General features: G+C 39.4%; 2 protein-coding genes across 2 annotated transcripts in view; both read right to left on the minus strand.

The window, feature by feature from the left end:
- The window catches only part of LOC134212280 (protein gustavus-like), a 748,069-nt gene that overhangs the window by 96,662 nt on the left and 637,826 nt on the right, over positions 1 to 13,581 (minus strand). The gene's annotated exons all lie outside the window — the stretch shown is intronic.
- Positions 5,301 to 6,007, minus strand: LOC134216395 (C-type lectin 37Db-like). Its single transcript, XM_062695295.1, has 2 exons — positions 5,890 to 6,007; positions 5,301 to 5,834 (listed from the first exon to the last, which is right to left on the minus strand). The coding sequence occupies exons 1-2, from the start codon at positions 5,992 to 5,994 to the stop codon at positions 5,457 to 5,459; spliced, it is 483 nt and encodes a 160-aa protein (XP_062551279.1). The 5' UTR covers positions 5,995 to 6,007; the 3' UTR covers positions 5,301 to 5,456.

Here is a 13,581-nt window from a genome sequence, read left to right on the forward strand (position 1 = left end):
TGGTAACCTGGCTTAGAAACCTCGCAGTTAATAACTGTGGAAGTGCTTAATGAATACTAAGCTGCGAGGCGGCTCTGTCCCAGTGTGGGGATGTAATGCCAATAAGAAGAAGAAGAAGAAGGCTAGATACAATACCGGGAACTATTTCGAATAGATCATTGCGCGTTTAGGGTTGTCTGGGCACCATTGAACCAGACACCACACTGCACTCGGATTCTCTGGACTGACTTTGGCACTCAACCGGCCACCTCGGCAACCCTCTAGAAGGGAGTAACTCAATAACTAATTAAGCAAATTTAGCATGTAGAGATTTTTGTAGGAAAGAAATGATTCTGTGGTGGTTCGAAATCCCCCCTCTGGCGTAGAAAGCGTGCCGGATAAAAGCTAGTTTTAAATAATTCAGAATCAGTCGAACAAGGATACTTATGACTCAGGCGGCTAATTTTTGTAGTCTAATATTAACTGACGAAAATACTCATCATATTTAATGCAGAAAGCCTTCATCCATGTCCAATATTGGGTCCAGAGTGATGATTTCCCGCATTTAACGTGAGAATTCTCTTTATCAGCGTGTCAAAAATAGTTATTTTTTCGGAGAGGTTGGAAAGTATTCTAAAAAGGATATTTTAGATAATATCTTCATAGTATCTGTGTTACTCTGAGGCATTAATGGTTTGAGAGATCGTCTATGTCCATGAGGTTACTTTTTTTACTTCTCTTGAAGGTAAGTAATAACAAAGTAATTTTGTAAACATGTTGAATATCATTCCGAAATAGCTTGACTAACCTAGACCCTTAGACTCCAAAATATAAGAACAGGGTCACTATTACATTTTTTTTCGTGCTACAGTTCACTTATCGATGTTCTCATATATCTCGATATCTCTCCCGATGTCGATGGTTTGCTCAGTCCCTTCAATCTACATACATGTTCGCTTTCTACATCCTGATAACCTCCCTATCTCGATATCTCTCTTCAGCCATCATGAGACGCTACTAGCTGGCAACCTCCAGCACATACAACACACAACACAACGACATAAAGTTATGACATAACTTCGACAGTTATGTTTACTGACTGAACAGTTCACCGAAAAAGCCAAACAAAGCAACAAATGAAAGTTCTTTGGTCTAATATGTCGTTTTAGCTGAATCCCATCTAGTCTAAAATTATTTTGCCGAAAATGTCATTTGGTCGAACAGTTCTTTTGGCTTAAAAAAAACAGTTCGCCGAATAGCTCAACTGAAATGGTCGTGTGGCAGAAAGGGTGAATTGGACAAGATGGTTATTCGGCCGAAAGTGTTGTTCTGCTGAATTGGTCATTTTGCCTAAAAAGCCGTTTGACAGAATAGGTAATTTGGCAGAAAATGCCGTTTGGCCGAAATGGTTGTTTTGCAGAAAAGGCATTTTCTGACCAAATGGCTCTTTCTGCCAAACGACGATTCCTACCAAACGGCATTTTCGGCCAAATAATCTATTAGGTCAAGTGACATTTATGGTCAAACGACCATTTCGGCCAAATGACATTTCCAGACAAAATAAACTGTTAGGGCAAACAACTTCTCTGTTAATTTGATTTAATGGAATTTGGCTAGACGACTTTCGGCCTAACGTGTTATTACAGTGTTATTCAATCAAGTGGTATTCGAATAAATAGTTTTTTTCCGAATGACTTTCGGTCACACGACAAGTAGGGTCATTTGGCCGAAAGTTGTTTGGCCAAATAAGCTATTTGGTCGAACAAACCTTTAGGCAAAAACCCAACTAGCCGCAAATTTTGTTTAGTCAAAATGGACATACGGCCGAAATTGTCGACCGTCCGACTGGCCATTTGGCCAAAAAAGTCGTTTTTTTTCCAAAATTTGTCGTTTAGCAGAGAGGCCTTATAAACTATTCGGCCGAACGACCATTTCAGACAAACGACGTGTTAGGGGAAAGTGCTTTTTCGGTCAAATTACAAACTTGGCCAAATGCAATTCAGCTTGACGATTTTCGACTTGACGTATTATTCGACCAAATGGCTTTCCGCTGATTTATTTTCGGCCAAACGACCCTTCCTCTTTTTTTATAGTTTCCATTAATTTGTGAAGGGGCCCTCCTTAGCCGTGCGGTAAGACGCGCGGAAATCCTTGCAAATATCGCCAAATAATTTTCAACACGGAATCGCGAGTTCTTTGGTATTGCCTTCGCCTCACATTTTTAAGACGGGTCAATAGCTGAAGATCGTCGTCAATAATAATGGAGTTGAATTGAATTTCACATTTTGGAATTGCAATACCTATATTTGTCAAAGATATGAGAGCATTATCAATATTACTTTTGGTATCGAGAGGATTACCAACCAACAAAATTTCTATCGATATACGTTTTATATAAATCCCAGTCAGCTCTATGATAATAACAAATTGGATTGTTGATGGCTTCTTGTGAGATTTCAAGCGTCACAGGAAGGTGATCAGAGTCAAAGTCAGCATGTGTTACCAATTGGCCACACAGCTGATTTGAATCCGTTAAAACTAAATCAATTGTAGAAAGATTTCGACTGGAAGAAAAACAAGTTGGTCCACTGGGATATTGAATAGTATAAAATCCCGCAAAACAATCTTCAAATAAAATTTTACCATTGGAATTGCTTTGAGCATTAATTCATGAACGGTGTTTGGCATTGAGGTCACCAATTATGAAAAATTTGGATTTGTTGCAAGTTAGAATTTGAATATCAGCTCTCAACAATTTCTTTTGCTGCCCATTGCACTGGAAAGGCAAGTAGGCTGCAATAAAAGAAAATTGTCCACAATTTGATTCAACCGAAACTCTCAAAAACATTGGTTTCAAATAAAGAATATATTTATCTGTCATAAGACGAGTTTATACAATCCCATTGAATTCCACCACTTAATTGTATCTTGACAGATACGTATTTCGACCTCAACAGTAAGGCCGTCTTCAGTGTCTCGTACTTGACTCGGAAGTCGAGTCAAGTACGAGACACTGAAGACGGCCTTACTGTTGAGGTCGAAATACGTATCTGTCAAGATACAATTAAGTGGTGGAATTCAATGGGATTGTATAAACTCGTCTTATGACAGGTGAAAACATTCCACTAAAAAGCTCAAAATAATTTTCTTATTAATATATTTATGTTTGATAGGTCTATTAATAACAATAGCGACCTCACCACAGACGCTGTCAAGACGATCATTGCGGTGTATAATATAATTCGGATCTCTTTTGATGAAGAGTCCAGGGTTTAAATATGTTTCAGTTATAATGGCAATTTGCACATTATGAACTGATAGGAAGTTGAATAATTCATCTTCCTTACCCACTAAAGAGCGGGAGTCCCAATTTAAAATTTTCAAAAAAATATTTGAATCCTTTGAAACGAAGTCAAATAACAATTTTTTGAGTGAATTTGATATCAACCTGAACAGCTTCAGTTTTGGTATTTGCTTTGAACATTGCATCAATCATGTGATGCAATTGTTCATTTAGAAGTTAGAAGCAGCCATGCTACCTGAGACGTCAGAACGAACGAACGAACAGCGATGAAAAAGTTGAATTCGACAAACTGTTCGTTACCCAGTGAGAGGTAGGAGCATAATTTGTACGTTGATTGTGGTGGGTATGATTTGCTCGACCGGCAAATGATTGCGGATTTCGATCGTTTGAAATATGTATACCCAGCGAATCTGGGATCCTATTGGAATTTCCCGTCATCAATTTTGCATGGGAATTCCAAAAAAATTGCATGAAGGGTATTACCAGAAATTTTGTTAAAACTAAATAAAATTCTTGAGAAATACCCCTCTGGAAAGTACCAGAGCGAGATTTTTTTTCATCTGAATTACTTGGACTGGTGAAAATCCAAGTGATTGAGAAATTTCAATTTTAATCTCATCCAGTGATTTATCATCACTCAGTTTTGTCGTCGTATGTGAAGAATTTATGGCACTTCTCAGTTAAATACTTGCGATCGTTAAAGGATCCCGGCAAAACGCGGCAGTCACCCTTCCTGGCAATCTAAAATGAAACCTTGATCCCCTGAATCAAATCGAACTGATTGTTCAGTTCGATAGGAGAAGCATTATTTTCAACTTTCTTCTATTTTTTCCGCGCTTTGACAGGACGGTCTTGAAACCTTGTTTCTTAGAAGGAAGTGGAGAATTAAGAGACTCACTTTTCCTCTTGTTTTTAATAATGTTCATTGCTGAGTGTGGAGACGCGACCTTCTAAAAGTTTTTTTTTTACCACCGCTTGTCGAAATTTTACTTCCAACGTAAAACGAAGGCACGGATCCAAGCAAAGATCGATCGTAACTGATTAAGTGGGTACAAATAGCGCGAGAAGTACTATTGAAATTAAAATAGCTTCGGGTAGTCTTAAAAACTTCCTGCAGCAAAGAGAGAAAAGAACCGCACAGCACAAAAGCACGATGTGGTCTGAAGGAGGAGGCGTTTGGATCGACTATTGGAAAGCGGTCTCTGGCTGACGAATGAAAATGGCCTACAACAACTAATTGATTTCGCCGTCTCCAAGAATGGTCATCCGTAGCAACTACTTCCAGCTCAGCCTTTCGTATAAATTGACGGCAATTCTAAGACAATATCTACGCCAGGGACTATCGAAGCATTAAAATCAGCACGCTGTGCGGGCGGTCGCACTGCCGCAAGGGTCTCTTAAGAACATAGAACGCTATATACGGGAACGGAAACAGCGTTCCTGCCTATTTTAGGAGCAGGAACGCCGCCTGGAAGAAGTGGTTTTCGAAGATCAGCTGTGTCATTATCAAGAAACATATAAATGCTCAGAAGCTCAACGCATCTGACAAAGGCTATGTTCCGCGAGCCTATGGGCACAAAAAGCTGGCCACTTGTCTGCAAAGACTAATAGTTAGAATCTGGGAAACTAAACAGCAGCCGGAGGAGTGGAAGAAATGGATTATATGCGAAGAAAGGCAACAAGCTGGAGTGTGAGAACTTTTGAAAAAAGCTGTGAATATCAGGTCCCAACGCACCATATGTTAATCGATTTCAAGACGACATACGAAAGTATAGATCGCGTAAACTACAACAAGGATTCAAGATTTCAGGACTACAACAAGGTGATGGATTCTCTAGCCTGTTGCTCAATATTGCGCTAGAAGGTGTCATGCGAAGAGCTGGTGTACGATTTTCAAAAGATTCAGTTATTTATTTAGATTATCCCGCCGATAATGTGTACATTGTCGGCTGAGCTATAAATACCTGCTGAATGCTTCAAAGGCATGCAAAGGTCGAAGACCGTCAAGACTGCTCCAGCCGTTCTCGAGCTTTAACGACACTAACAAACAAACATTCATTTTTATATAAGTGATAACTATAATAGCACTGTTTACGAACGATAATGCTTTCTAAACGATTGCTATTGATTGGCTATAATAACACTAAAAATAAATCTAAATTCACATTTCCAATCACGCTAGTTTTAAATTTTCACACACAAAGTTAAATTCACGACTGCAACCGTCGTCATTCCAGTCCCAAAATAAATTGTTCGTCGGTTGCCACCACATGTGAGTACAGTGCTCCGATTGGTTCAAATTATTCGGTTCATCTTTCTTCCATTGCGTAAACACGGGTCCCAACCCGAGGGCATGCCAGATGAACCGGCCCTCCAGAGCCAAATCGTTCAAACCGATCCACAAATCGGCTCTCGTCACTTCGGTGTCAGACTCGAATAGATGGGACCCGAAGGCCAGCTGGGTGATCTCGGTTTGCTTCCTCTGGGAGTCGACTACGGCCAAGCGCATTCCGATCCGGTTGCAGTACTCGATAGCTCCGTACCAGTTCGACTAGGAGAATGTGGATAGAGTTGTAGATATAATTGATTCACTTACACGGAGTTACCTTAACAAGTGGAATGTAGAAGGTTGACGGTGCTGTACAGAACAGTTCTTGGGAAGCAGCGAGTCCAAGAACTGTTAGGAAAATGCTCTGTCGCAAAATAGCCATTTTTCTGCTGAGTGGTGACTGACTTGTGTAAAGGCAGCTTCACTCGTTAAGTTTATATTTGTTTGTAGGTTGAACGATACTAGATACAAAATAAAAGAACGCATCTTGATAAGATAATGACACCGGCAAATGCTTTTAGGCTGGGGAATTTCAGGTTAATTGCGAAACAAGTTTTGTTCAGGAGCATCCGATATCAATCTTCTGGGGTGAATTTCAGTGACATTTATAGACGGATTCATCATTCAACGTTAAAGCTGTGCTTAGTTCGACTTATATGTCCCATATGTGTCAATTTGTGACACGATACATTTATTCGATTTATTCGTTCCGGGTTCGCCAGGTGCCATTCAGAAAATTGGATCCATTAAAGTAAACCACAAGCGTACCCAATGTGGTCAGGGGCATGCATTAGTTCAAATTAGTGTAACGCAGCCTTATGTTCAGTGCACCCTTCCGTGATCGAATTTGTGATCCCTGCCCCCAGGACCACCACCGCAACGCTGCGCTGTTGTCGTCATCGACAAAAACGATGCTGGTTCAACGATGATGCTGGATGGTTGGATAATGGTTGGAATAATATACCTGCGACCGACGAAACCTCTTTGGGTCGGTCTTTCCCGAACAAATGGAGTAAAATAATCACATTATATATCCTTTTTTGTGAGTTCTATGTTTGATTACATTTGGCATTATTTTCATCTGGTTGTGGCTTCGGTTCAGTTCTTCTAAAGAAGAACAATCGTCGATATGTTGGGAGTTGTGGTGGGCTTTTAGTCTTGATATTGTTATTGTTGTCTCCCACTCGACGGAACTTCTTCAGCAGCTCTCGATGAAAATGAATTCGAACCGTAAACCGGTGTTGAATTAATCATAATCGATGCTAAGTACGAAGTACCATTTCACAATATTTACGGCTTAGCTGCCCATTTTGTTGTCATGTTCTTCTTCTCAAATTCAGTCGAAAGAAAATATCCGTTGCAAACCCTAAATGCGTAGGCCCAGAATTAAAAAAAAGTTATTTGATTTCAGATTTCTTTTTTATTAATTATACATGGGGAGCAGGTTGAATTTCTTTACGTAATTAGTGCACCGCTCTTTAAACAGTTAGATTAAAATCAATTAATCAGATCAATTTGACTCGAATTTACAGTTTCTTCGGCAATATCTCAACGTGAATGTATTCACGTTTGTTCGTTACTTATCTTGAGTTTCAATAGGGCCCACAGCATCGCGCCAGATCCTTTGTTCTCGCACAAGGCTTTTCTGTCGTTATACGCATACCCGTCCCAAGTGCATACAAATTCCTGCAAGCATTGGACAAATATGCGATTTGGGTTCAATATGTGGCATGGTGTTTTTCACGTCCGTCATCGGCTGGTTCCAATTCTGTTCACGTTCGTTTTTATTACACTTCAACTCGGAACAAACTTCCCCATAACATAAACCAATTCTTTCCGTGTAAAGTGGCCAAACGCAGCATCAGCATTCAGCAATACACGACCATCACCATTATTAAGATGTGAGGGGGAAACGACCGTTGGCGGAGGGCGAGAACCAGAACTGATAATGGCAGGATAAATTTACTTTCAGAACCAATTTGATTTACTTCTTCGGCGCATTGTACACACAGAGTACGGTGTTCTTGGGTCTTGCCTGTTCAGTTGCTTACGTACTGACCGCCTCGGTCCTCTCAGTGGTCCTCCAGGCGACAGCCGTTCGAGTCCCGTCGGTCGCCGACAACCACGACAACAACGAGTGAGCGGAAATCTGCGGAATTACCGAACAACATTTTCCACTCTACCTTTTTTCCAGAGCTAACATCTCTTCAGCAGTGGAACAAAGATTATGAACCGAGACGATGACGACGACATCAGGAACATGCTTTCAGTATTTTAAAACAGTGCACTCAGGATCACCGAGTTGTCATATTATTATGAGTAATCCTTTCGAGCGCTCTTTCCGTGAATTGGTTTCGATGGCGAAATCGAGCTACTTATGCGATGCAGAACTGAGTAGAGAGTAATCAATTTAAGAAGCATTTTATAATGAACCTCGAGAAACGTGAGCAATTTACGATTGGATTGCACACGGGAACAATGTTTCTGAGATGTTGCGGGCGATGAACTGCGGGTTTCAATTAAAACTGGTTCAATAAGTTTTGCCAGTTCGGCATTTAGAAGGGCTATTAAAGAAGTTTGCGATCACAACTGAAAAGTTGACTGATGTTTTGGCATATGTAGCGTGCTTGCTTTCTACCTATCAATAAATCATTGTTAGAGAAACATGATATTCTTTCAGAACATTTTTTTTTGTATGAAAACGGAAATAAATTATAGTTGATGAAGTAATTTAATAAAAATGCTAGATCTGTTAAATTTGAATATGTTTTGATTTGAAAACCGTATGAAAAATATTGTGAATATGAGATTTTTGCCTTTCTCGTACAACAAAGTTGTACCGAAAGGCTATATGATCACTCCAAAAACCAACTTTTGATAGGAGCCCTGGAGACCCATAGTGTTATATACCAATCGACTCAACTCGACAAACTGAGATGTTGTCTGTATGTGTGTACGTGTACAAATTTTGTATACACACTTTTTGGAACTTAGCATTGTAGCAATGTTACTTGTTACCATTCGGCTCAGAATCTTGTCCCATTGTTTGCTATTAAAAATTGGCCGGATCAGACTATGGGATCAAAAGTTATGGCCAAAATACTGTATGTTATGCAAAAAACACGCCAAAAATACTCATTTATATATTTTTAGATTTTTTTGCACGAGAAAGGCACCAACACCGCAAGGTGGATTAATCAGGATTTTTTTTAATTATTACTAAACCATACGACAATATCAAAATAGATTTGAAAAATGCCGAAAGTTTTTCCCAGGGAGCCTTTCGGGACAGATGGGTTATATTTTCTCAGCGCTTTAGATTGGTTGCACAAAATCACAGAAAAGAGCTAGGTCCCCACTATCTTTAGCAAAATCGTTCATCAGGATGTTGGCTTTACAGGAAAATGTCCGAGATCCAGTTTGGCTATACCCTGAAGACTCTGATATCCGAAACCTTGTGAAGATTTCGCATCAGGAAGCATGCGAATGAATCTGAAATGTTTGCATCCGTGGTATAGGTTTGAAAGTTCTAAACACTCAATCAAGTTTAGGCACCCTGAGCGTTACGTCAGTGATCAATTGTAAGGAATACGAGATGCTCAATTTTCTCCAAAACGTTCTTGAGTACAGCCCACGGTATCTACCAGATAAATCGAGGCTTTTGTAATGTCTTCATCATCGGTATACAACCAATCCGGTTCAATAAGCATATGCGCACCATATTGGATAAGGGCCATTTGGCCGAATGCCACTACGCCGAAAGTTGTTTGGCCGAACAGACCGAAAGGGTCATTTGGCCGATTTGGCCGGTCATCTCACTTCTCACTGTAAAAAGTGAGAAGCCACTTCGCACTCACTTTTCACAGTGATAAGTTTTCTCACTTCTCGCTGTAAAAAATGAGAAGCGCGAAGTTAGTAGTTAGGGTGGGTGTACCAATTGTCGCCATACATAAGAACAACTATTTTTAAAAAAATAAGTAAAAGGCATGTGGGTGGACTTTATATATCAAGCGAAAGATTTTACTTCCTGCTCCTTAGTACAGCTGTGAAAACCAGAATAAAATTTGTTATTATCCTCAAAATTGATTAATCCATAATAGGAACGCATGCACCAGTTGTGGCACTATTCTTAATTTTGGTTCCTTATTTGGCAAATCCCATTGTTTTCTTATGGGACTGGCCAAATAGGGACCACTAGTCCCACAACTGGTGCAAAGGACGTCAAAAATTAAGCAAAATCAATTTTTACAATTATGCGTTGCTTGTTTGGGATGAAATCAAAGGTGTTATCGTATCATGTGAATATGCTTTATCGATTTGAACTTGGTTTGCGGTGATTTGATTGGCCATTTGGCATATAAAGCACTAGTGCGACAACTGGTGCTATAGCCACAACTGGTACACTTAGCCTAGTAGTATTTCACATCCCAGACCAACAAGCCAGTGTTCAATAGTTCCAGTGTCCTGGCCCTTAGTCAACTGGTAGCAGATTCTGGCAGATAGGGTTTAGTTGAGAAGCACAAAAGGTTGAATGGACACAAGGTTGATTGAAAAAAAAACATCAAAACCTTCTATTTAACTCTCGGTGGACGAGCCAGCCTAGGCACAATGGTCGGATTCGTCAAATTTCACGTCGTAAATCGATAACTCGAAAACCATCAGTGTTAGCGTTTTGACGCCTTCAGAAGAAATGATCTACAAGAAGAGATCTATTTTTGGTGTAAGTTGTCATTAGGGTGGCCCTTCGGTGAAATTTTTTTGGAAATGTATTTTTTTACCCTTTTGAGTTAGGAGTTCATATAATCCTACAAAGCTGTAGAGAATTTAATTCTTAGCATTTTTGCTTAATAAACATTTATTTTATCTCATATAGGTGATGTTTTATGACAAAATTGCTAAATTTAGATAGGGTGGTCCCGAAAAAATAGTTTTTAGCTTTCACTTTCATCAATTCAGAATATTTTCAAAAACTGTCTTAGCATCGCTTCACGGTCTTTGGATGGCGCATCTTTTGGTTACATAAGATGGTTGATAGCTTCATTTTCAAACATATTATAAGCGTTTTTTCATGAAAAAGTGATAGTTTTCTGAGCATTCTACTGAAACTAGTAGTAAATATTAGCAACAATTTCAATCGTCATCTGAAAGTATACATGCAGGCCCATCAAATCCATGGTATTTCATTTGTCCATGTTTGTCCACTTTTGTTTGACGATAGTATTATATTTGAACGAAAAATTAGGGAGAAACACATATATCATCTTTTGAATTTTCACAATATTTGGTAGAATAAAAGACAAAAACACCGTCTTCGACCAGAGGTCGTACAGACTGAACACTTAACACCTAGAAAACTGACAGGACACATAATACCCAGTGGGGTGGAGAATTTTTCGATCACGAAAAGTTTCCTTCTTACCGAGCCGGGAATCGAGCCTACGCTCCATAGTCCATGCCTCTAGACGATTGATGGCGCTAACCACACGGCCACAAAGCCCACAAAGAATCGTTCTTTATCTAAAATATTTAAATCAACTCGTGTGGAAAAGAATTCGAAAAAATCATTTTGACAATTTAACTACTGGAACTATTTTCAAGGTATTTTCATGAAATAAATGCTTAAGAGTGCTACTTTTGTGGCGAAATACAAAATTATAAAATTCGAATTGGGTTTTCATGGCTAATTCGCAGAATAATTTCATTTTCACAGTTTCTAAGTGAGGGTCGCCAATGACTACATGTGATTCCATGAACATTGATAATTGGTCCAAGAGTTCAAAATGGCAAAATGGTAAATTGAAAAATTGAAAAATTTTCCTTAAAAAAGTGATAATTTTCCCTTAAATTATCTAACAAATTACCTTGAAATATATAAAATGCTCCGTAAACATTCGAAAAGCGTACCGTAAAAACGAAAAAAATGTACCGTAAACAATTAAAAATGCTCCTTAAAAAGCAAAGATTTGCTACGTAATTAATGATAATTGCGCAGTATATTGACAAAAGAATTATTATAAAATAGTTTAAAAGGTACCTTAAAATTGGCTATCATAAATTAGAATCTTATGCACAATCGTATAGCCCCTAGAGTTCATTGCTGATTGTTTTGCTTGGTAACCCTATTCAACCGAAAACTAAGAAAAATGCTCTTTAGGATGAATAAAATGCTCCACAAACAAATAAAAAATGCTCCTTAAACTAAGAAAAATACTCCCTAAAATAAAGAAATGCTCCTTAAACCAACAAAAAATGTTCCTTAATTTGAGGAAATGCTACTTAAACGAAAAAAGGGCTCCGTAAAAAAAATGAAATGCTCCATAAACTTATAAAATGTAAATGAGTAAAATTGATTCACAATACAAACTGCACGTGCTGTCAAAGCATCCACCGCCACGTTCCTTCAGTCAATATACTGCGCAATTATCATTAATTACATAGCAAATCTATGTTTTTTAAGGAGCATTTTTAATTGTTTACGGTACATTTTTTTCGTATTTACGGTACGCTTTTCGAATGTTTACGGAGCATTTTATATATTTCATTTTTATATATTTACTATTTCGGGACCACTTAGTCACCATTTAGCGAAATTATGCCAAATGTCCGTTATGCCAAAAGACCCTCACTTTTGACGCTGGTCACAATTATGCCAATTGTCCGTTATGCCAAATGGCCGTTATGTGAAATGGCCATTATGCCAAATGACCTTATGCCAAATGGCGTTATGCCAAATGACTTTATGCCAAATGGCCCGCTCCCTTGTAAAATGGCGCATACGTCTCTTTTTCAGATTACGGCAGTAAGGGTTGTGTACTGGTAGTGCAGCCTGGGCACTGTTGTCCTTCTGACATCAGCTAGAGTGAGAAGGTACGCCTCGAGCGTCTGTTCACCAGGAGGTACGGCTCAAACAGCGTCTGATTAACGAAATGCTGTATCGCGTCAGCTATACCCAGCGCCGGATTTAGCCGGAAGGGGGCCCCGGGGCCGACAGCTTGTGGGTGGCCCAAAATGTGCAAAAAAGGTTGGTTTTGGAACATAAGATTTGTGGGGGGCCGGGGCCACGGCCAACCCCCCCCCCTCTAAATCCGGCACTGGCTATACCTAAGGTGACAGCCCCATCATCGCGATGTAGGTAACGAGACCCCGGTAAGGTAGCTTACTGAAGCCTCTCAAATACCACGAAAAATGGAGATATAAGAAAAAGAGAACGTTATTTTTGGCAACCGACTGGGCAACGAAATAAGGACTATGATTGGAAACTCGGTACCTGGAATGTCAGGACCCTAATTGAATCTGGGCGAGTGGACGTGATGTTAGATTCTAAGCTAACGTTTAGAAAGCATATTGCGTACGTAACTTCTAAAATATCTCGCACCCTTGGCTTCATATTCCGAATTGCAAAGCATTTCGATGATGTCCAATGTCTCAAAGCACTCTATTGTTCTTTAGTCAGATCGATTTTAGAATATTTTTCCGCAGTGTGGTCTCCATATTACTAGAACAATATTGCTAGAATAGAATCCGTTCAACGCAAATTTATACGCTTCGCTTTACGTCGCCTTCCATGGAGAGATCCTTCAAACTTACCAAGCTATGAAGACCGTTGCAAGCTTATAGATTTAGAGCTTTTAACAGTCCGTCGCAATACTTCCCGGACGATATTCATTACAGATCTCTTGCAATCGAGAATCGACTGTCCCCCACTGCTTTCCATGCTAAATATCAATGTAAACCATAGGAATCTTCGCTCTTGTGCTCTCCTCTTTCTTCATGGCGCACTACCTAATTATGGTCACAATGAGCCATTTACTAGCATGTGCCGTATATTCAATAACTGCCCCATTGGATTCGATTTCCATTCATCTCGTAACACTCTCCGTACGAACTTTTCTCACCTTCTAAACGACATTCAGTTGTAGCTAGGCCTATATTTAAGTTTATTGTTGGATTTAGTTTTAAGCCGAATTGT

This window comes from Armigeres subalbatus, chromosome 2 (genome assembly GCF_024139115.2).
Source record: "Armigeres subalbatus isolate Guangzhou_Male chromosome 2, GZ_Asu_2, whole genome shotgun sequence".
Lineage (NCBI taxonomy): Eukaryota > Metazoa > Arthropoda > Insecta > Diptera > Culicidae > Armigeres > Armigeres subalbatus.

Excerpts from the sequence above, each read along its gene's own strand:
- LOC134216395 (XM_062695295.1), bottom strand. The coding sequence starts at position 5,994 with ATGGCTATTTTGCGACAGAGCATTTTCCTAACAGTTCTTGGACTCGCT. Across the intron at positions 5,835-5,889 it reads TCTACATTCCACTTGTTAAG|TCGAACTGGTACGGAGCTAT; the intron begins GTAACTCCGTGT and ends ACATTCTCCTAG.